Source organism: Tetrao urogallus, assembly GCF_951394365.1.
Source record: "Tetrao urogallus genome assembly, chromosome: Z".
Taxonomy (NCBI): Eukaryota; Metazoa; Chordata; class Aves; order Galliformes; family Phasianidae; genus Tetrao; species Tetrao urogallus.
This window is the reverse complement of record NC_136816.1, coordinates 3247134-3265509: the sequence shown is the minus strand read 5'-3', so window position 1 is coordinate 3265509 and position 18376 is coordinate 3247134. Positions and strand designations below refer to the sequence as shown.

At 36.2% G+C, this 18376-nt stretch overlaps 1 protein-coding gene across 1 annotated transcript in view; it reads right to left on the bottom strand.

Annotated features, from left to right (window-relative positions):
* HSD17B4 (hydroxysteroid 17-beta dehydrogenase 4) overlaps positions 1-18376 on the bottom strand; it is a gene marked incomplete at its 5' end in the record, with an annotated part of 55252 nt that overhangs the window by 11338 nt on the left and 25538 nt on the right. The window contains 5 exons of the mRNA XM_079548674.1: positions 252-335; positions 2651-2737; positions 3053-3159; positions 5547-5616; positions 15572-15637. Of these exons, the coding sequence (XP_079404800.1) occupies positions 252-335; positions 2651-2737; positions 3053-3159; positions 5547-5616; positions 15572-15637 (414 nt within the window). The remainder of the gene's footprint in view (positions 1-251; positions 336-2650; positions 2738-3052; positions 3160-5546; positions 5617-15571; positions 15638-18376) is intronic.

The following is an 18376-nucleotide window of genomic DNA, read 5'->3' as shown; positions in this document are numbered from 1 at the left end:
AATGCTTATACTAACTGCTCAAATGGCATAAAGAACTTCAAATTCCACCAGGTATTCTGTGGATTCTGTCAGCCTTCAAAATAAATCCACAAGCCCTACATAATAAGCACAGTGTGTGCTCACATCTCTTAAGCCACATACACATGAAATCTTTGTGAATAAGACTAGCAAGTGATTCTGTTATTCTCCTGTTTCTCACAACAGTACAGCCCAACTATGCTCCTTTACAAGTCAATGTTTGTGTTGCTTACAGGCTCCAGTGAGGAAGGCTTATCCAAGGCCGATACTACATCCACGTAGCCACCTGCAATAGCAATATCTCCAGTCTCTTTGACCTGTGATGGGGAAAAAAATTACATTAAAGAGGCAGTGCATTGGCATAAAAAAAAAAATCACAATAAGCTTTTATTTATGTTTTAAGTCCAGAGGTTAAGAAAACAGGAAAGTTCAGTGAGAAGAAAAACAAAATCTAGTTTTAAAGCAAGTTAGTATTATACCATTTGCAAACAGTTCTGCAAATGAAATAATTAACTGACTCTTGACTAATTAAATCAAAACCAAATGATGGTTTTCTGTTTACAAAGTGATTGGTTATCTATCTGAAAAATTATCATCTCTGATACAATTTACTGTTAATATTACTTCCTGTGAGAAAAACACATTGCTCCAGAATGATTTTAGTGAGGTAGGTAACCAGTTGACAGCATCTTCAGGCATCTTAAACTAGAAACAATTTTTTAAACACTGTAAGATCAGAAAGATTGCAAGGAAAAAGAGGAAAAAAATCCCTGAATTCCTTTTTAGTTTTTGAAATAGTTATGTGTCAGATATGAAACTGAGTTTCATTTTGGCATTGTTTCTTTAATGAGGGCTGACACACAAACCATTTTGACAGTGAAAAAAAGGCAGCAGCAAAATGATTAACTGAAAATGCATATAGAGAGTTATATGATAAATTGAGAAGAACAGGCAGAAATCAGTCTAGCTTATTGCACAGGTGAATTTAATATGGAAAAGAATGTACACTAAAGATTATTCAAGTCATTCTTAACATGCTGTCACCACCACCATTGCAGCTTCAGACAGTGCTGAAAATGAATTTAAATCTCTGTATCACAATTAAACGTGTATTTAAGTTTGATTTATCTTGAGTGTACTACATGTACACAGATGACTTGATTTTAGACTACTCAGAATTACAAAAAGCAACAGAACTCAGCATAATTGCTTTGAGCAAGCAGCAGTTGAAACAACATTGTTTTCTATAATCATGTTGAACACCACAGTCTGTCTTCAAAATAAGTTACGTTATTCCACGCTGAAGCTTACTAAAAAAAAATCAGTATCCCCCAGAGCTCTGCAGATAATGCTAAAACAAGCACAACAGTAGATCCAGCCTTTGAACACAAAGAAGGATCACATTCTGTATACAGATTTCAAAGGGCTGGGAAGCATACCATGAGCACTGTTACTTTAGATTGTACACACAACCCTTAAGCGAAAAATCTAGAAATTCTCTCAGGGCTGAGCAGCAGTGAGTTTTGAAATATTGGTACACACCTCTGTGTCTCATCCACTGTAGCTGTGCAATGGCTGCAGTGCTGATCTGAGGCATTAAACTGTCTTGTTTACTGACTACTAGTTCGTATCTAGTAGCCTTAAGTCCATATTATGAAATTCCATAGCTACTTACCAGGTCTGCAAACAAAATTTACCCTCACTAGTCAACATGTATTGTGCAAATCTGTGTTCGTCTGAAAACAATATCTATCCTGTGTCCTTGTAATGCTCTTCCTTTGATTTTGCCTGCTCAATCCTCTCTTTAGCTGCTTCTCTCGCTGCTGCTGTGCCCACTGATCAACATTTTGGCTGAGATATGGGTAGCAAAACTTTGGCCAGCCAAAGCAACGTACAATGCACAAGCCAATGCATGCTGACAAATAAGAGCAGCAATTCATTATTTAAGAGAATGCCAATGGCACGGGACACTATAACAAAGACAGTGAGATTTTACTTTTCACCTCCACATGAAGTATTTTTGGTGACACTGAAACTTTCCACCATTGCAGGATACTGACACAAAATGCTAACAGCAAATTCAAAGAAAACTGAGTAATACAAAAAGTGGACTTATAAAAGAGTAAGACCTGTTTTATTGTAGTCATTATGTCTGACTGTTATGAAACTTCAACTGTTTTGAAGCTCTTCTGCGTAGATGCACCTAAAGTTTAACTCAATTTAATTACATATTTTTGAGTTCGCCTTCATTTACTGTCAGGAGTTCATTTAAGCAAGCTAAACAAGCGTTAAAAAAAAAGACAGATAAACAAGGCTAGGGTTATCTGCAAAAAGCAAAGACTTAAGAATGAGTGGTTTTTGCTTTTTCCATAGTGGACAAACCAGAAAACAATGAAATTAGTTCTGATACTAGTTAAAACAAGGAGCACATAAAGTCCTCTAACAAAGTTTTCGTTATTTTACTCTAATCTATGAAACAATGAGTAGGAATATTTAATTCTTTTCACTTTATTTATGAATCTTCTTCAATGGTGCATTCAATGAGCTACTTTTATCGCTTCCTGTCATACTCACAAACTTTTACACAAGCCACACTTTTCATTCAAGTCAACAACAGTGGCTGCATTCTCACCTTGGTCTGAAAATGAATTCTATTTCCTTCCTTCCACATTTCTGTTTGTAAAGTTTGCCCTGGAAAGACTGGCTTTGCAAAGCGAACCTGAAAATAAACAAATAAAAACATTAAAGAAAATAATGTAAAATTTTGTCAAATCTGTCCCATAAAGCTTAAAAAAATAGGTTCTACTAAACTGAAAAAAAAAAAAAAAAAAGAAAATGAATGAATCAAATAGTGATGCAAAGCATATAAATATTTAAGGGAACATAGTAGACAGGCATTCAAATGCACACAACGCTAAGTAAGAGCAATTGTTGCAGTCAGGACAATGAAAATCTTATCTCCACCCTAAGTAATTTTTTTGGCACTAAAATCAGAAAATTAAAAAAATTAATGGCTACTAGCAAACTTACAGACCTTGATTGCCTTGAATCTAGTCACATCATTGTTTGCAAACCGCTTCAAGACGTTTCTAGCAGCAAACCCAAAGGTGCATAGTCCGTGAAGTATTGGCTTCTGAAATCCTATTTCAAAAATTAACACTTCAGTGATTGTAACATTAGGAGTTCACATGTTTCTACTACAGGTGTTTGTGTTTTAGCTGGAGCATTTTATTCCAGTGACGTTCTTAAATTAGTCTAATAAAAGGATTATCTTACTGAAAGAGAATCTGTAACTACTTATTAATACCTCAAGGCAAAGGAATGTGTTCACTGAGAACTGAAGCTTCAACACCGAATAAGCAGAATGATCCACTGTCTGAACTGGTGATCAAACGAAAATAAGATTATCTGTGCTATCATACGTGAACAGGCAGACCAGATAAATCATTACAAGGATGTCTGCACATTAATAGCAAGGGGTACAGTACAAACTGAAAAGTGGTGACACGTACACAAAATGCTTCACATTTTGAATTCCTATTAATAGTTGTCAAAAGTCTTCATATTTAGTACACAGTTTGTGTACTAAATATTTTTATTAGTACACAACAGCTTTAGCTTGTTTGGAATGGAAAAAAAAAATACTCGAAAGGGTTCAGGCATTCAGAATGAGATGAAGACAACAAAAGTTACAGTGTTCTGTTCATACTGACATTTTGCTCAGGCTTCCTTGAAGCATCAAACTTTGCAGAAAAAGCTGGATCATGGAAGAGGATAAACTTTATATTAGTAATTAATCTCCTTCCAGTCCTGCCAAGTCTGACAAAATAAGACTTTAAAAGTCAGCCTGACATGTGCTAAAGCACAGTCATTAAGTTACAAAAATACAGCTTGCACTGAGTACATTCTGGTCCCTCAGTAGGTTGCTCTGACCTCACTGGGCTATTGCGAACAATAATTGATCATGCCTGTACCAGTTCATGGAGAGGCTGTGAGACAGGTCTGTCCAGCCCTGGCTCTGAAAATAGATGCTTTGCCTGGAACTCATCTGCCACTCTCCTCTGTCAGAATCTGTTTTTCCTGAGCTTTATGAACAACTCCTCACAGCATCTACACATCATGAAAAGTTGTCTCAAGGGACAACAACTAGGAGAAAACTAGGAGAAAAACAAAAAAAGAGAGAATAAATAATAATGTGAATATATATACGTAAAGGAGACAGGAGAAAGACTGGCCTGAGGAGAGACAGAAGAGATAAGACACCACTTTCAAGACTGAGACAAAAAGGCCACTAGCACTTGATGTAGGGAAAGACAGGAAGCCTAAGACAGAGCCTGAAGGGAAGACAAGACTACCAGGCATCTGAATGACAAACAGAGATTATGAGTGGTTAGGTTAGGAAAAGAGACATGACAGAAGGACGAAAAATACACACTCAGAGAAAAAACCCTAAGGTAATCAAGTGACTTTTTACCTAGACTGAGATGAAAGGAAAATAAATGTTGTTTTCACGTTTCAATATCTTAAGTGTATGCACATGCTATAGGAATAAAAACACAAAAATATCAACACGTTTTCCTGAGTATCTTCCCTGAAGCATTACCTATCTGCAAGAAGGCTTAACAGTAATCTTGGAATCACCTGAGTGCATTAAGGTTTATGCTTCCTTCCAGTGCACACAGGTAAGAGATGGTCAATTTAAAAGACAAAAATGAACTTAAATGCATTCTAGGAAAAAAGTTTCTGTATAACTAGAATAAATACATCTAAAAGACCTCTTCAGTAATTTTCTTTTTCATTTAAACATAAGTCTAGCATAGATATTTGAGTAGGAAACTGCCACAGTTGTAAAAACCAGCACTGTTCTTAAGTATTCAGACAGATTCACATACAGATTTTCACTGTAAGTACCAGTGCTCTCTGTATGTTGAAGAATTTTACTCCTCCTGCAAGGACTTTCTAATGCAGCAATATATACATGGCCAATGTACTGTGTTACCAAGAGGTCTAGGTACACAACTTTACAAAAAAACCATGCTCCATTCTATCCTGCCCTCTTGTCATTTGTTGGAGTCAAGAAGACTACACAGAAGCAGAAAAAGCTACACCAACACTAACATGATCTCAAAATCATTTAAATGGAAAGAATGATCTATCAAACAGTTTATGTAATTCCCTCTAAAGCTTTTGATAGTTAATTGAATTATTTCTGCTTATGAAAACAGAGATTGAACAGATGGGAAAGTGGAAACATACAAACTCCAGCAGGAAAATCAGACAAAAGATTGACTTCCTTATTGACTGTAGATAAGAATCTGAGCAATATTCCAAGCATTCCTAGTATATGAAGCAATACTTCTAAGTGAGGCACCACACAAAACTTTGAAGACAAAGACATCTAAGGACACCTGTGAAAAAACACTGCTTTTCCCAGCCTCTTAGACAATTACTGATAAAGTGAAAAAAATAAAAAAAAGTTTGCATCATCCTTTATCCAAATATAAATACATCAGGATTCCACAACTCACCTCCCAGTGCAGCAAAACTTGGATCAAGATGTAAAGGATTCCAATCCCCACTAAGCCGATACAAGGCAGCCTTCAGAAGCAAAGAAAAATGGGAGGTTAGTTATAGAAACCTACTTAAAATTACAGATTATCAAACTACTCAAAATTTGTTTTATTAGCTCTTAGGTAATAAACTCTACAATCAACTAAATAATAGTTATGTTTTTGTGCAGACAAGCTGCCAAGGCCCAGAATAAACTAGTGAAATTGAGGCACCTTGGTACATGATAAAATAATCGACTGCTTAATGGGAGTAAAAACATATTCTCGTGACAGGCAGATCCAGCTTCACTAAAATCTGACAGTAGGGAAGTAACATATTTCTTAGAATTTGTCAGTAGGTTCATTTGCTTGAAGTGTAATTTTAAAGAAATTCTCGCATGACAGATTCATTCACTTAAAAAAAGAATACATCTGAAAACCTTCAGAATAAACAACAACAAAAAATGCTACTATGCTTCTTCAACACATGATGCATCTTACAGAGCTCAGAAACATTCTTTTCCCTTGCTTTTTAAGAGTAACATGACAAGAGTAATTGTGGTAGCATTCTCTCAGCAACTTCCAGCAGGGCAGATCCCAATATTAAGCAAACAAAAGTCCCCAGAGTGACAGGCCGGTTTTTCTAGATGACTTTTGTTTCACGTTAAATGTTTTCCTCCACTAGGAAAAAGACAAGAAATACAAATGTATTGTATATACTGTGAATGTGGATAAACCTGAGAAATATTTAATGATGTGGATGCTGCATTTTAGATTCCTATGTTTGTATGGCTTCAGCATTTCCACGGCCAAATCCTATATTTGCTGTATGTGTGAAGTGGCCCGAAGTCCATATTATGAGATGAATGGCAAAGTCAACCTTTTCTATGTGTTTCTGGTCTAGATTATGCCATGGTCATGAGATTTCAGTGAAAGAACTAAATCATGAGGTTCTTCTACCACAATGCTCCCAGCAGTGCAGAGAAACCAGCAAGTAACATTAGTGAAGAGGCATATACAAATTGTGCAAGAGTTTAACCAAAGAGAAAAAAACCAAGTTTTATTTTAATACTGCATATCATTATCATAAAAATTCTTTCCCAATACTCTGCACCAAGATTATATAAAAAGGTATGCAATTATAGAAATGAGGGTAGTTTGCAACAAAGGAAAACAACAATCAGAAATTAACCTTATAAGATCAACAACAAATAAAAATAGCTAAGATTCCTTGCCAAACAAGAATGAGGTCCAGATCTGAAGGCAGTACCTTTCAGTGCCACGACACTACAGCTAGCAACCTGCAAGCCCAATCCAATCAAGCTGAAAAAAGGAAGTGGAATTTACTGTCAGTGGCTGTGATGTCATAGATGCCATCCATTCCAGAGGTAGCCTCCAGGGAGTTTATAGTGAAATACACAGTGCTGGTTGAGGGGCCAACAGGGAAGCAGAGGAGAAAATGGAGGTTAATATAAATTTTTTCACTGCCACATAAAAGGCAGCTGGAGTGAACGGTGGAAACAGGCAATTGGAAAGGGGCTAATTATTACTATCTATGTAGAGCATCTCCTCCCTTCACATCCACTAGACTTATAAAATTGTTTGTGTTGAAAGGGATCTGAAAGACCATCTAGTTGCAACCCCCCTACAATGGGAAGGAACACCTTCCACTAGGTTAGGCTGTCCAAAGCAACATCCAGCTTGAACAGCTCCAGGAAAGGAGCATCCACAGTTCCTCCGGGCAAAAGCTAGAGTGAATAGCAGCTTTGAGGTACCACTAATATCTTTGCTAAGACCTGTCTATGGTCTTCATGACACATGAATATTGAAGTTAGTTCACTATGAAAGAAATTTTAGAGGGAAGCAGAACCTTAGTTTCATTTGAAAAATTACAGGATAACAGTTTTAATGAAGTTGCTCTCAACGTAATTAAACAAATTAGAGTATCATCCTTTATTAACGAAGCTCTTTCAACAGAGCCAAAATGTAACAACCACCACTCTTTAGAAGTAGAAAATTGAAGTTGCCAAATGTGAATTGCACAAAATTATTACACTACTTTAAGGTAAATTAAAAGATGTCAAAACGCTTTTAAAAAAAATTTTCCACAAAGGTGCCATTGCAATTGATGTTAATTGATACTAAATAACAGTTATAATAGAGAAAGGTTATATTTAGATAAGAGACCAAATTTCAAGTTAAATCTAGTTTAATCTATGCAGCTGCTTCTTACTGAACTTGTAAAATACACTACTCATTTATTTAGGGTGATAATAAGCAGTACTTCGAAGACAATTCTTAGGCCGGATGCCTTTCAAAATAATCACGATGAGAATTATTACACCCTTAACATAACATTTCGGAAATAATATAGCTCAATGTGATCAATTATTATGTGATCAATGTATTTTGCTAAAAACCTGGCACATGAGTATAGGAAATACTTGGCCTTTGTATCTTTGACAGCTGGAAGTGGCCCTGGTCACTGTCAGAAAACACATTGCCTGGAATGAGTAACGGCAATTACAGAGCAGGCTATGCAAATTAAGCACAGTCACCTTAGGTCTGCCAATAAACTTTTTTTCATTTGCCACACTCTTGGGTATTACTTAATTGTGTAAAATTATATGAAGTACATACCATATTGGAAAAGAATTGTTGTAAAGCCTTGTTGGCCCTATTTTCTATACTCCTACAATAACATTTCCTGAAATCTTGAGTGATAGCATAAAAGCAGACAGAGCGATGCATCCTCGGAGGATGACAAGAGCCAATTGATGTGGGGCATTAGATTGAAGTCAGTCATAACATGGTTAGATTGTTCTCCAATTAATAACACAAACTGTCAAGTCTAATTTCTTAACAATTTAGGAGTTCTGCCAGATCACAAAAGGAAAGGCGATATTCAATTTGTCTGTGCCAACATTTCAGTCTTGCCTGTGGACTGCAATAAAGGTCAGTGGTAAAGCTAACAAAAAATGAAGCCAACTCTTCATATATTTTGCCTTCTAACTTGTCAGATAGAGCTTTGCCTGAGACCTTACACTTTCATGTACTTTTTTGTATGTGCATGTGTGTTTATGTGCATGTTTGTATGCTTTACTGAACAACTTATTAAAGCAACGGCAAGCAGCCTAGCCATCTCAGAAAGACAAAAAAACAGCACAAATCTCATCTAAAATTCAATGAGCTCTGACTTACATTAATAACAATGAATGTTTCCAGGTAGACTCAGTGCTGATGCTTCAAGGGATCAAATTAATGCACTATACTAATAAATAAGCAACTACACGTCAACTTTGAGATTTCCACTTGCCATAACTTCTTTTTAACCATCTATTTAAGTCTAAGTTACAGATATTGAGGAAAAGCAATCAGTTAGTAACAACACATAGAAAAGCAGAAGTGTCTGTTTGTTCTTTCCAACTGTTTTTCTCACCGAAGTAGGTCTATGCATAAAATATAACAGATCCTATTAGTTGTTCATAACAGCTTCCAATGCCTGAATATGTTTTGTGGAAACCTGGTTCACATACAGTTCTATTTACTAACAAGACTAACTAAGAAAAACAAGTGTAGTACCCTAGACCATTTTAAGCTTGCAATTATATTTTCTCTGTTGTCTGGACAGCATAAATTCAAGACTTTTCTGGCACAGGCTTCAAAGAACGTTAGTTATTTATAAGAAGCATAGCAAACATACAGGAAGCCTTTTCTCTAGTGGGGCCTCCCAATTAAAAGATACAAACTGTTTCAAATCATCTTGTTTTGTAGAAATTTGAATGAAATAATTTCTATATACTTCTGTAAGACATTTATAGACAAGGGAAGGAAATCAACTGTCGGAAATGAAGATCATCTTGTTTAAACAAAATCACTGCTATCCTAGCACCTTTTCTTTTTTTACAATCTTATCACATAAAATTCTAGTATAACTGAAGCCATCAATTAATTTTTCAAAACCATCATGATTAGAAAAGTATAATCTGATCTTCCCAATGCGGATAAGCATGCACACACACACATAAAAGCAAAAGAAAGCAACAACAAAAAAATCAATCAGGTACAGCCTCATAATATGTAATAAACTTCAAATATAAACATTCACTAACTACACAATGTAAGGGGTGTGAAGAACACTGTGTCTGCATCCTGAAACCTCTAGATAAATTAAGAAAACATTATCAAGTCTTTGCAATGGCTTCACATTCCTCTGTTCTGCATGTATCATCCTTAGTTGTTAAGCACATTTTGTCAGGCAAGCTCTCAGGATCTGTGAACCTACTGCAGAACTTCGTTCTTTTCATTATGAAACAAATTATTTATGCTACAAATAACAAAAATTACCTGAGGCTCCAGGAGGCTCTCTGGCACTATATTCTGAAGTTAATTTAAATTTACATGTTTTCAGGCAATGCTGTACCACAGTCTTTACAGAGCAGGACATAAGGAAACATTTGTCCTGTAACCATATTTTCCCCATCCGCATGAACACGATTTCATCATCATCTCTCTCAAAAGAGTATATTGCACTCGTTCAAAAAACAACTTGAATTCAAATCATTTCCATCCCTCTGTTTTTGTTTTTGTTTTGTTTTTATTCTAAGCTGTTAAAAATAAGAATAAGATCTCTCCAGAGAAACAGGTAAAAGCTGGAAATAATTAACTTCTGTGCACAGTGTCAGAAAAATTACAAGTTCTACCTATATCTATGTTTTCTAAAAACATACACCAATATTTAGGTTTAAGATGAAAATAGATACGAAATACGTTGTATATGATTACTTTCCGCAGGTGAATACCAACATCCTAATCACACAGAAGCTTGTAGGGGTCTTCACATTTCATGCTAAGTGTAAAGCAGTGTTTTATATATATTGCTGACAATGGGTGGACAACATTTTACAGTAGATTTCACTTCAATTATGCACTAGACTTTAAAATGTTTCCTGTACACATCTTCCCTCCAAGATATCTTTTTAATAAGGTTTATTCCTAAATCCACTCTTTTGCAATAAACTTATTTTGTACATTGTCTTCACGATTGTTTCCACTTGGATGAAGAAGCGTGGTTTTGACAGAGCATTAGACAGTAAAAACTCAAACAGCTAGAGGACAGCAGTAAATGGAAGAGGATAGAAAGACTGAGAGTCACTCAGGAAGGGAGAGTGCTGTGATTTAACCCTGCAGGCAGGTAAACACTGCCGTTCATTCCCTCTTTCCCTCCCTCCACCCAGCCAGATAGAGGAGAGAGTCGGGAAGAAAAAAAATGAAGTAGAATTCTTACATTGAAAAAAATAACAGTAATGATGATTATATGTATATAATTTTTCCATATATATATATATATATATATATATATATATGTATACACACAGACATATAGACATTTGCCAAACAAGTGAGGCATAATGCAATTTCTTACCACCTACTGACTGATGCCACCCAGTCCCTGTGCAGTGCTTCCTCCCCTCGCCAACTCTCTGCAGTTTTACAGTTTTATCACCTGTCATAAAGTATGGAATATCCCTTTGCCCTGTTTAGGTTGGCTGTCCTGATTCTGTCCTGTCTTGGAATCTTGTGCCCCCCTTACTGGCAGGACAGCATGAGAAGCACAGAAACGGAAACACCCCTGGCTCTGTGCAGTACTGCTCAGCAGCAACTGAAACATCAGTGCATTATCAACACTGTTGTTCTCCTAAAGCCAAATTACAGCATCATATCGGACAATATGAAGAAAATCATCTCTGTCTCAGCTGAAACCAGGACAGAGGGAGACTCATGAGGTCATATTCACAGGTGATGACCACACTACCTGAAATATCACAGGTACTGATACTTTTTCTTCTTTGAGAAGAAAAGCACCTGTATTTTAGAAAAAAAGAAAAGACTAAAAAGGAGAATTTATTCACATCTTGTTAGCCAATGTTTGATCTATATGTGGCTTTATGCAGTTTGCGTGTTTTAAATCCAATCAGATTAGTGTAAGTGTGGATTTACTGAATCTTTCTGAAAATTCCTGAATAAATACAAAATCATTACACTTTTCCTAAAGCTGGCTTTTCTATGCTGCTTTGTATCACTGTCTTGAAGACCACCAGACACTGTAAATCACTTCTTTAATCACACTCTGTGGAATTAAAATGCCTCATGCATTTATAAACATCTTTACCTTACATACAGAAAACGATAAGACAGCAGAAAAGGTCAGAATTGTCAGCAGCACAAACCAATTCTGGCTCTCCAGTGTAACATTTGATTAAAAACTGCATCATGAAGCACTGCATTCACAGAGTATTAGGACTACATTCAAGGCAAGCTTTATTTCCTTTCTTTTTAATCTTGCAACACTTAAAACCTTACCAAAATTTTCCAAACAAGATCAACTCATAAATGACAGGATATCAAAAAGCCGTACATCATCATCAGTCTCAGTTTCACCAGCTCTAACAATGAATTTCAAAAATCCTTGAAAGCAGATCTATCCAAAAGGATGGCCAGTTTTTTTTAGCCCCACATTAGAAGTGTCGTGTGCTTGAGACGCCTAAGTTTCATGAAGAAGTAGCACCAAGAGCACAATTTGTGTGACAAGCCATTTGATGCTGTTTTACAATGGGAGATTGAAGACACTTCAAAAATCCATCTACACAGACTTATCTGCCTCTTTGCCTTGCCTGTTTCTCTCAATTTAAGAAACAACAAATACTCAAGATTCAAAATTCAAAATGGGAGAATGCTCCAGTGAAATACAGGATACTGAGACAAGAAAAAGTAATTTTTCAATGATAAATATTTCTTAAATACTAGACATTTTACTGAACTTGACATTAACAAAAGGTTCTGCAAACTTCTTGTTCCAATCTTCCATTTTTTTTGCCAATTAAGTGGGAAGGAACACAGAATAGTAAAACCAAAACTGCTTCTTGAAAAACTTAATTTTATGGCATCCTGTGTACTTATTGTGACAATGCTGCATGTGCTGAATATTCATTTCGATATCTGAAGTTAGATAACAGTTCTAACTAGCAGTTAGAAAACAGAAGAAAACAATCACCCTGCACAATATCAGAATACTATGGCTTTTTCCCAGAGGAGCAAACAAACAAAAGAAAAACTGAAAGCCCCCAACAAACTCAAGACCCTATACTTTTTTCCTTCCTCAAAAGTGTCCTCCATCACTTGGACCCCATGAACCTCAAATACACACTACAGCTTATTTTGTGTTTGTCATCAAAAAAATGAATTTGTAGAATCATAGAGTGGCCTGGGTTGAAAAGGACCACAATGATCACCTAGTTTCAACCCCCCTGCTATGTGCAGGGTTGCCAACCACTAGAAAATTCCAAAGAAATCAACACATTTGGGAAGGTGGTGATAACTCTCCAGAGATACAAGTGTGTAAGACTTAAGTGCATCTAAATTGCATGAGAAATCATTTATCAAAATTTGTAGCATAAGTTTCTGGTTTGAAAGCTGGCAAAAAAAGGAGTAGTTTGGTAATACTGAAGATCTGCAACTGTGTTATACTTTCCCTAATGGTCTGAAATTGCACAAATCATTTCTTATTAAATGGCTAATAGTTAAGCATTCTCTAGACTTCGTGACCTTCTGTCAAAAGTTCTATTTTTACTCAAAAGATTTATGGCAGTATGCCCAGTAAAACATGTCTATGGTACAGAGAACAAGTTAGAAAATTTCACAGCATAAACATATCTCTGCAACATGGGGAAAACGTCACTAGCTTTTTACAGAGAAAAATTTTTATGTACTTCAGCAGGATGCAATTTTTAATCCTTAAACAGCCTTAGAAGCTCAGATACTTGATTACTTTTCATCTTCCAGTGGCTCACAGTGCGGTACTTCAGGTCACTCATTAAAAAGCACTGGCTGATGTTTAAATAACTTCTCTGGAACAGGCACAGATTTTAGAAGAGTAAAGAGTAAAGTAAAGTAAAAAAACTCTCTTTACTGAGAGTTTTCTGCGGTCTTCTTGTTTCCACAGAGTGCACTGTACAGTGAAGCCAGGGAAATGCCCACACACAGGTAACAGCAAGCAGTTAATTTAAAATTAAACGTAGCTTCTACAACCAGAGTCAATGAATCCAGTGAAAGAAAGGAGTCACTGTAAATATTTTTAAGAGATGCACAGTGCTCCAGCTATCAGGCTGTCTCCTACATGATGAGACTGTGAGAAGTGAAAGAGGACAAAACTGTGTTTTTCTTAAGTAAACTGCAGTGACACGAAAACAGCCTGTTGAATGTCACAACAATCTCCGGAAACTAATATGGCTCATGTTGACAAACTGTCTCCTCAAACTTAAACTGTTTTGATGGCTGAATGGCAATGGTCATTTTTGTCAACACCTTAGGCATTTAAACACAGAGGAGAAATAAACTCCAGAAACATTAATGCAGTTTGCATGCCAGCTTCTATTTGCAAGGATTTTAGGCAGTTACATGTCATTTCACAGACACAGAAATGTAAAATTTAAGTTGTCAAACACTTAAAAGCCTGTACTTCTCCCCCGTATAGTTCCTGTGATCTGCACATTCTCCATCCTATACACTGGTATCATCACTTAAACACAGATGCTACTGAATCATTTGACAGATAAGCCTTCTAATGCTGAAAATTCATCGCCTTTGGCTCCTGCAAGATGTAATGTGAGATGAATTATCATTGTCTATTTACCTGCCAGAGCAGATCATGAAACAAAAGCAGCATGATGGCTACTCTGTGCCACCTCCTTTATTGCCAAAAACCTATTTTGCAGTAGCAAAGTTTCGAAATTTCTGCATCATAGGATAACTGCCACACAGCAACAATTGTAGAGAGACTCTGGCTTGAGATTTAGGCTCAGAAACTAACTTAGGAGTGAGGGGTCACAAATATCTTCTGAAAATTGATGAATCTGGAATTAATCCTGAAACTATCACGTAGAGAAGAATTTGAACTAGTTTTCAGCATTGAAACAAAATGCCTTAACTACTCAGCCATTAAAATAGTCTTAGTTTATCTCTAATAAAATGTCAGTTGCTAGACAGCATCATTTCTCAACCTCTGCAGAGCAGAGCATTTTTTCATTTCCCCTTTTTCTCTTGACGTGCTTACATGCATTTGATGAAGTCTATTCAGAACAGGATGCCCGTGTCCTTTTGACTGACACTGTGTCTTTCATGATGCAGCAAGTAAATTAGTGACAGAAAAAGGAATGTTGACCTGGTGTCTTCCTTGTTTAAATGAACAGGAGTAACTAGGATTTCAAGTACATAAATCAGCTGGATGAGACTTCAGTTGAATTACTGTGTACACAATCAGAACCAAGCAGGCATCGCTGTTACCACAGCTCACTTGATGCCTAATAATTTAACTGAACATCTCCAATAGGTATAGCCTCCAGTCAGGACTGCATTGCTTTTGAAACTAATATTCTCTGTCTTAAAGCTGGTACCTTTCCCTTCTTTCTTGTTTTACTCTTGCATTTCTGCACCTTCAGAAAAGGACAGATTTTATTTACTCAGGTTTTGCTTTTGGAAAGTAGATGCCTGTGATTCAGTGTGACCGTGGATGGAAAGAAAAATATCTTAACAGACACTTGTCAGTATTTCAAAGTTTACCTGACAGTAACTACTAAAGAAATTTAGATTTTCAAAACCTCTTATTTTTTAAGTCACTGTATGTTTGCATGCAGCATTTAAGGTAAATTTTGAACTTCCCTTTTTTTTCTTACAACAAAATACGTAATCACTGTTAATTTCCTCTATGTAGAATTTTGTAATAAAAAGCATAATAAAATTGTCACCATTTTGTGACAAGAATGTTTTAGAACATTGAATATACTATTGTAACTTAATCTTGCAAAAATTTTACCTTCAAATTATACATGGAGTACAAGAATATATAAATACCTGAGGTATAACAGAAAACTGGAACAATTAATATCATGCAAGACTAGTTTCAAGTAAAATAGACATTTTTACATCTTGAGCATGCACCACTTTACCTGATCAGATGTTGTGACATCAGAAAGTACAGCATCTGGAGGTCTCTTGGGTGGATTCGCTGTTACCTAAAGCAAAAGTTGTCGCATCAATATTTCACCACAAGAAATCTTTTATCAGAATTACAGTTAAAAATGTACGGACAAAATAGAACTTACAAAGCTGTTAGGGTTTCTCCCAACTTTTCTTCAAAGACAAGTAAGAGAAAAATATTAACGTTAAAAAAATAAGTTTTGAAGCTCATCTTCGCAAAGACAGTGAACATAAGGCACCAGATTTGCCTAAGTAACACGAGGCTAATCAATTTGATTACGTTTCTTCCAGACTATCCAAAAAGATCAAATGAGAATTACCTAAAAGCTGGTTTCTCATGCAACATGAGTATTTTGGAATGTCAATATAAAAGTAAAGCTTTTAAAATTATATCCAAACCTCAACAGGATACAAAAAAATGTATTCCCTTACTTACAAACTATATTGCTTTCAGTCCTTCAGTAGCCTTTTCCTTCTGTCTTTACAAATACGTGCTGCATATGAAGCCACACAGCATTCTAAGCAACCTCCAGCCTTTTTTTTTCCTTCATTTTTGATGATAGGAACTTTATCAGCATACTGTTGAAGTTGATTCATAAAGTTTGATTCGTAGAGTTACAAAAATTCTCTATGACTGATAAAGGTTTAGGTAAAAAAAATTAAAAAAAACAAACAAAACAAAACTCCTAAAGAACATCCTCTACTGTATTACAAATGTACAAAAAAGTAGGTATCATCAATTAGTGAACATGCTGAGCTTACAATAGCCCATGTTGAATTGACTTATTACTGCAGTGCGTCAAGGCTCTAGTTCACAGTAACATTCTGTCAGAGCTGGCACTGCTCTTCAATACAGTATTAAAGGAAAGAGAAGTTATACATCAGAAACCTGACTAGTCACTGCATGCATTTGGACATGCACACTGTGTGTTCATGTGACATTATTAATCACTTGCTAAATCTCCCCCAGAATGCAGGAGCACTGCTCCAGGACAAGTGAGAAAGAAAAATGCTTCCCTGTTCTTACGTTTTCCAAACCTCTTTCATGTAGATGCACGGATTTATGAAGAGCTACACCTAGAGTTTTCTTGCAGAAACTGCAAGTTCCAAACCCAACACTCCTCAGAATTTTAGCAAGCCAAGATTTTCACCACAGCCATGTATCCAAGCATTAAAATGTGATCAACTATTAGCACAAAATTAACATATAAAAAAAATAGTAAATGAAACATTAACACTCTCAGTGTTTAGAGAAAATTGCTACTAAATATCAATTATTTTTAAATGAAAATGGCCCCCTCAACCACCTCAACCGTCCCAAACAGAAATAAAAATAAGTTCTGAAGTGGAGGAAAAGAATATATTGCAGTGATAAACTGATGAAACGTGGCAGTATGGAATTCCAAACTGACGTTATAAACTTGAGGCAGAAATGAAAGTGTGATCATTACAGGAAAGTTAGTGCAGGATTAAAATCACACACACAAAAAAAGTCTTGTTGTGCATCTACATGGCATAATCCCCACAGCTCAGCATCAGGCCTCCAGGCAAGGTCTCTAAAATCTCAACTTCTTTCTTGTCACTGACCTTGCTGCTCATGCTAAAACATGAACAGCCAAAAATTATGATCTTAAACTTATGGATGACAGGTAAAGCTCCCAAAATCTACTTTTACAAATAAAAGCCGCTTTACTGCTTTTTGTTCAGATCTCAGAGGCTGTTAAAAATTGCTCAGATCAAAAGTAAATTGAGAAGAAAAACTTTCAAGGCGAGCTTTTGTGAAGAAACATACATTTTTTTCTCAGTCTGTTTATTGCGTGCGGTTGACAGTTAGCAAACATGAAGGCTGCTCTGAAAGTAATGCCTCCTATTTTATTATGTGGGCCCCTGACATCAGAGGTGTTGTTGGTGGTACTGCAGTAGAAGTTGAACTGATATTCTGTTCCTGCTGTTCCCATGTGCCAGATGGCAACATAGGGGCAGTTTGATAGAACGGATAGTTGGATCAAATTTAGCTACTTCAGGTTGCAGCCAGCTACACTGCCAACTTCTACAGATTCTCTTCTAAAAGACTTAACATGCATCCACTTTAGGAGCCTCATGTCCACGATATACATTTCATATTAATTTCAATTTAAAGACATTATTTTCTAATGCCAAGTCCACAAATGACTGCAAGTTACTGCAAATACTCTCAACACTAAATTGTATCCTTACTAATGACACAACAAAATCTTCATGTAATACTTGCCACTAACATATAACAGAATTAGATGGCTGGAGAGAAGCAGACAGCTCCTCACAAGTTTAGAGTGGTACATAATATGAAAATACCAGTTCCAAAACTTCTATTTTTGCTTAGTTACTAAAATAGCAACGCAACTTAGTTCTGATTGTAAGCATTTTCCATAGAATTTCCATCCTGTATTCAACTAGGATACTTTGTATTTGTAATTTCAGATATTTTACTGTAGGAATATCTAACTAGTACCATGCTAAGATTCACTCTTCTGTCTAATTGCAAGAATGTATGCACCAACTGTCCATGTCCCAAAGAGTACCTTTTTCACAGGTTCCTACTGCCCTCATTTCATTGGAAAAGTGGTCCAACACTAGAACAGACTTCCCAGAGAGGCAGCCAGTGCCCCATGCTTGCCAGTGTTCAAGAGGCATTTGGATAATGTATTGAATAATATGCTTCAACTTCTGGTTAGCCCTGCAGTAGTCAAGCAGCTGGATGTAATCCCTGAGCTATCTTCCAATTGAGCTACTCT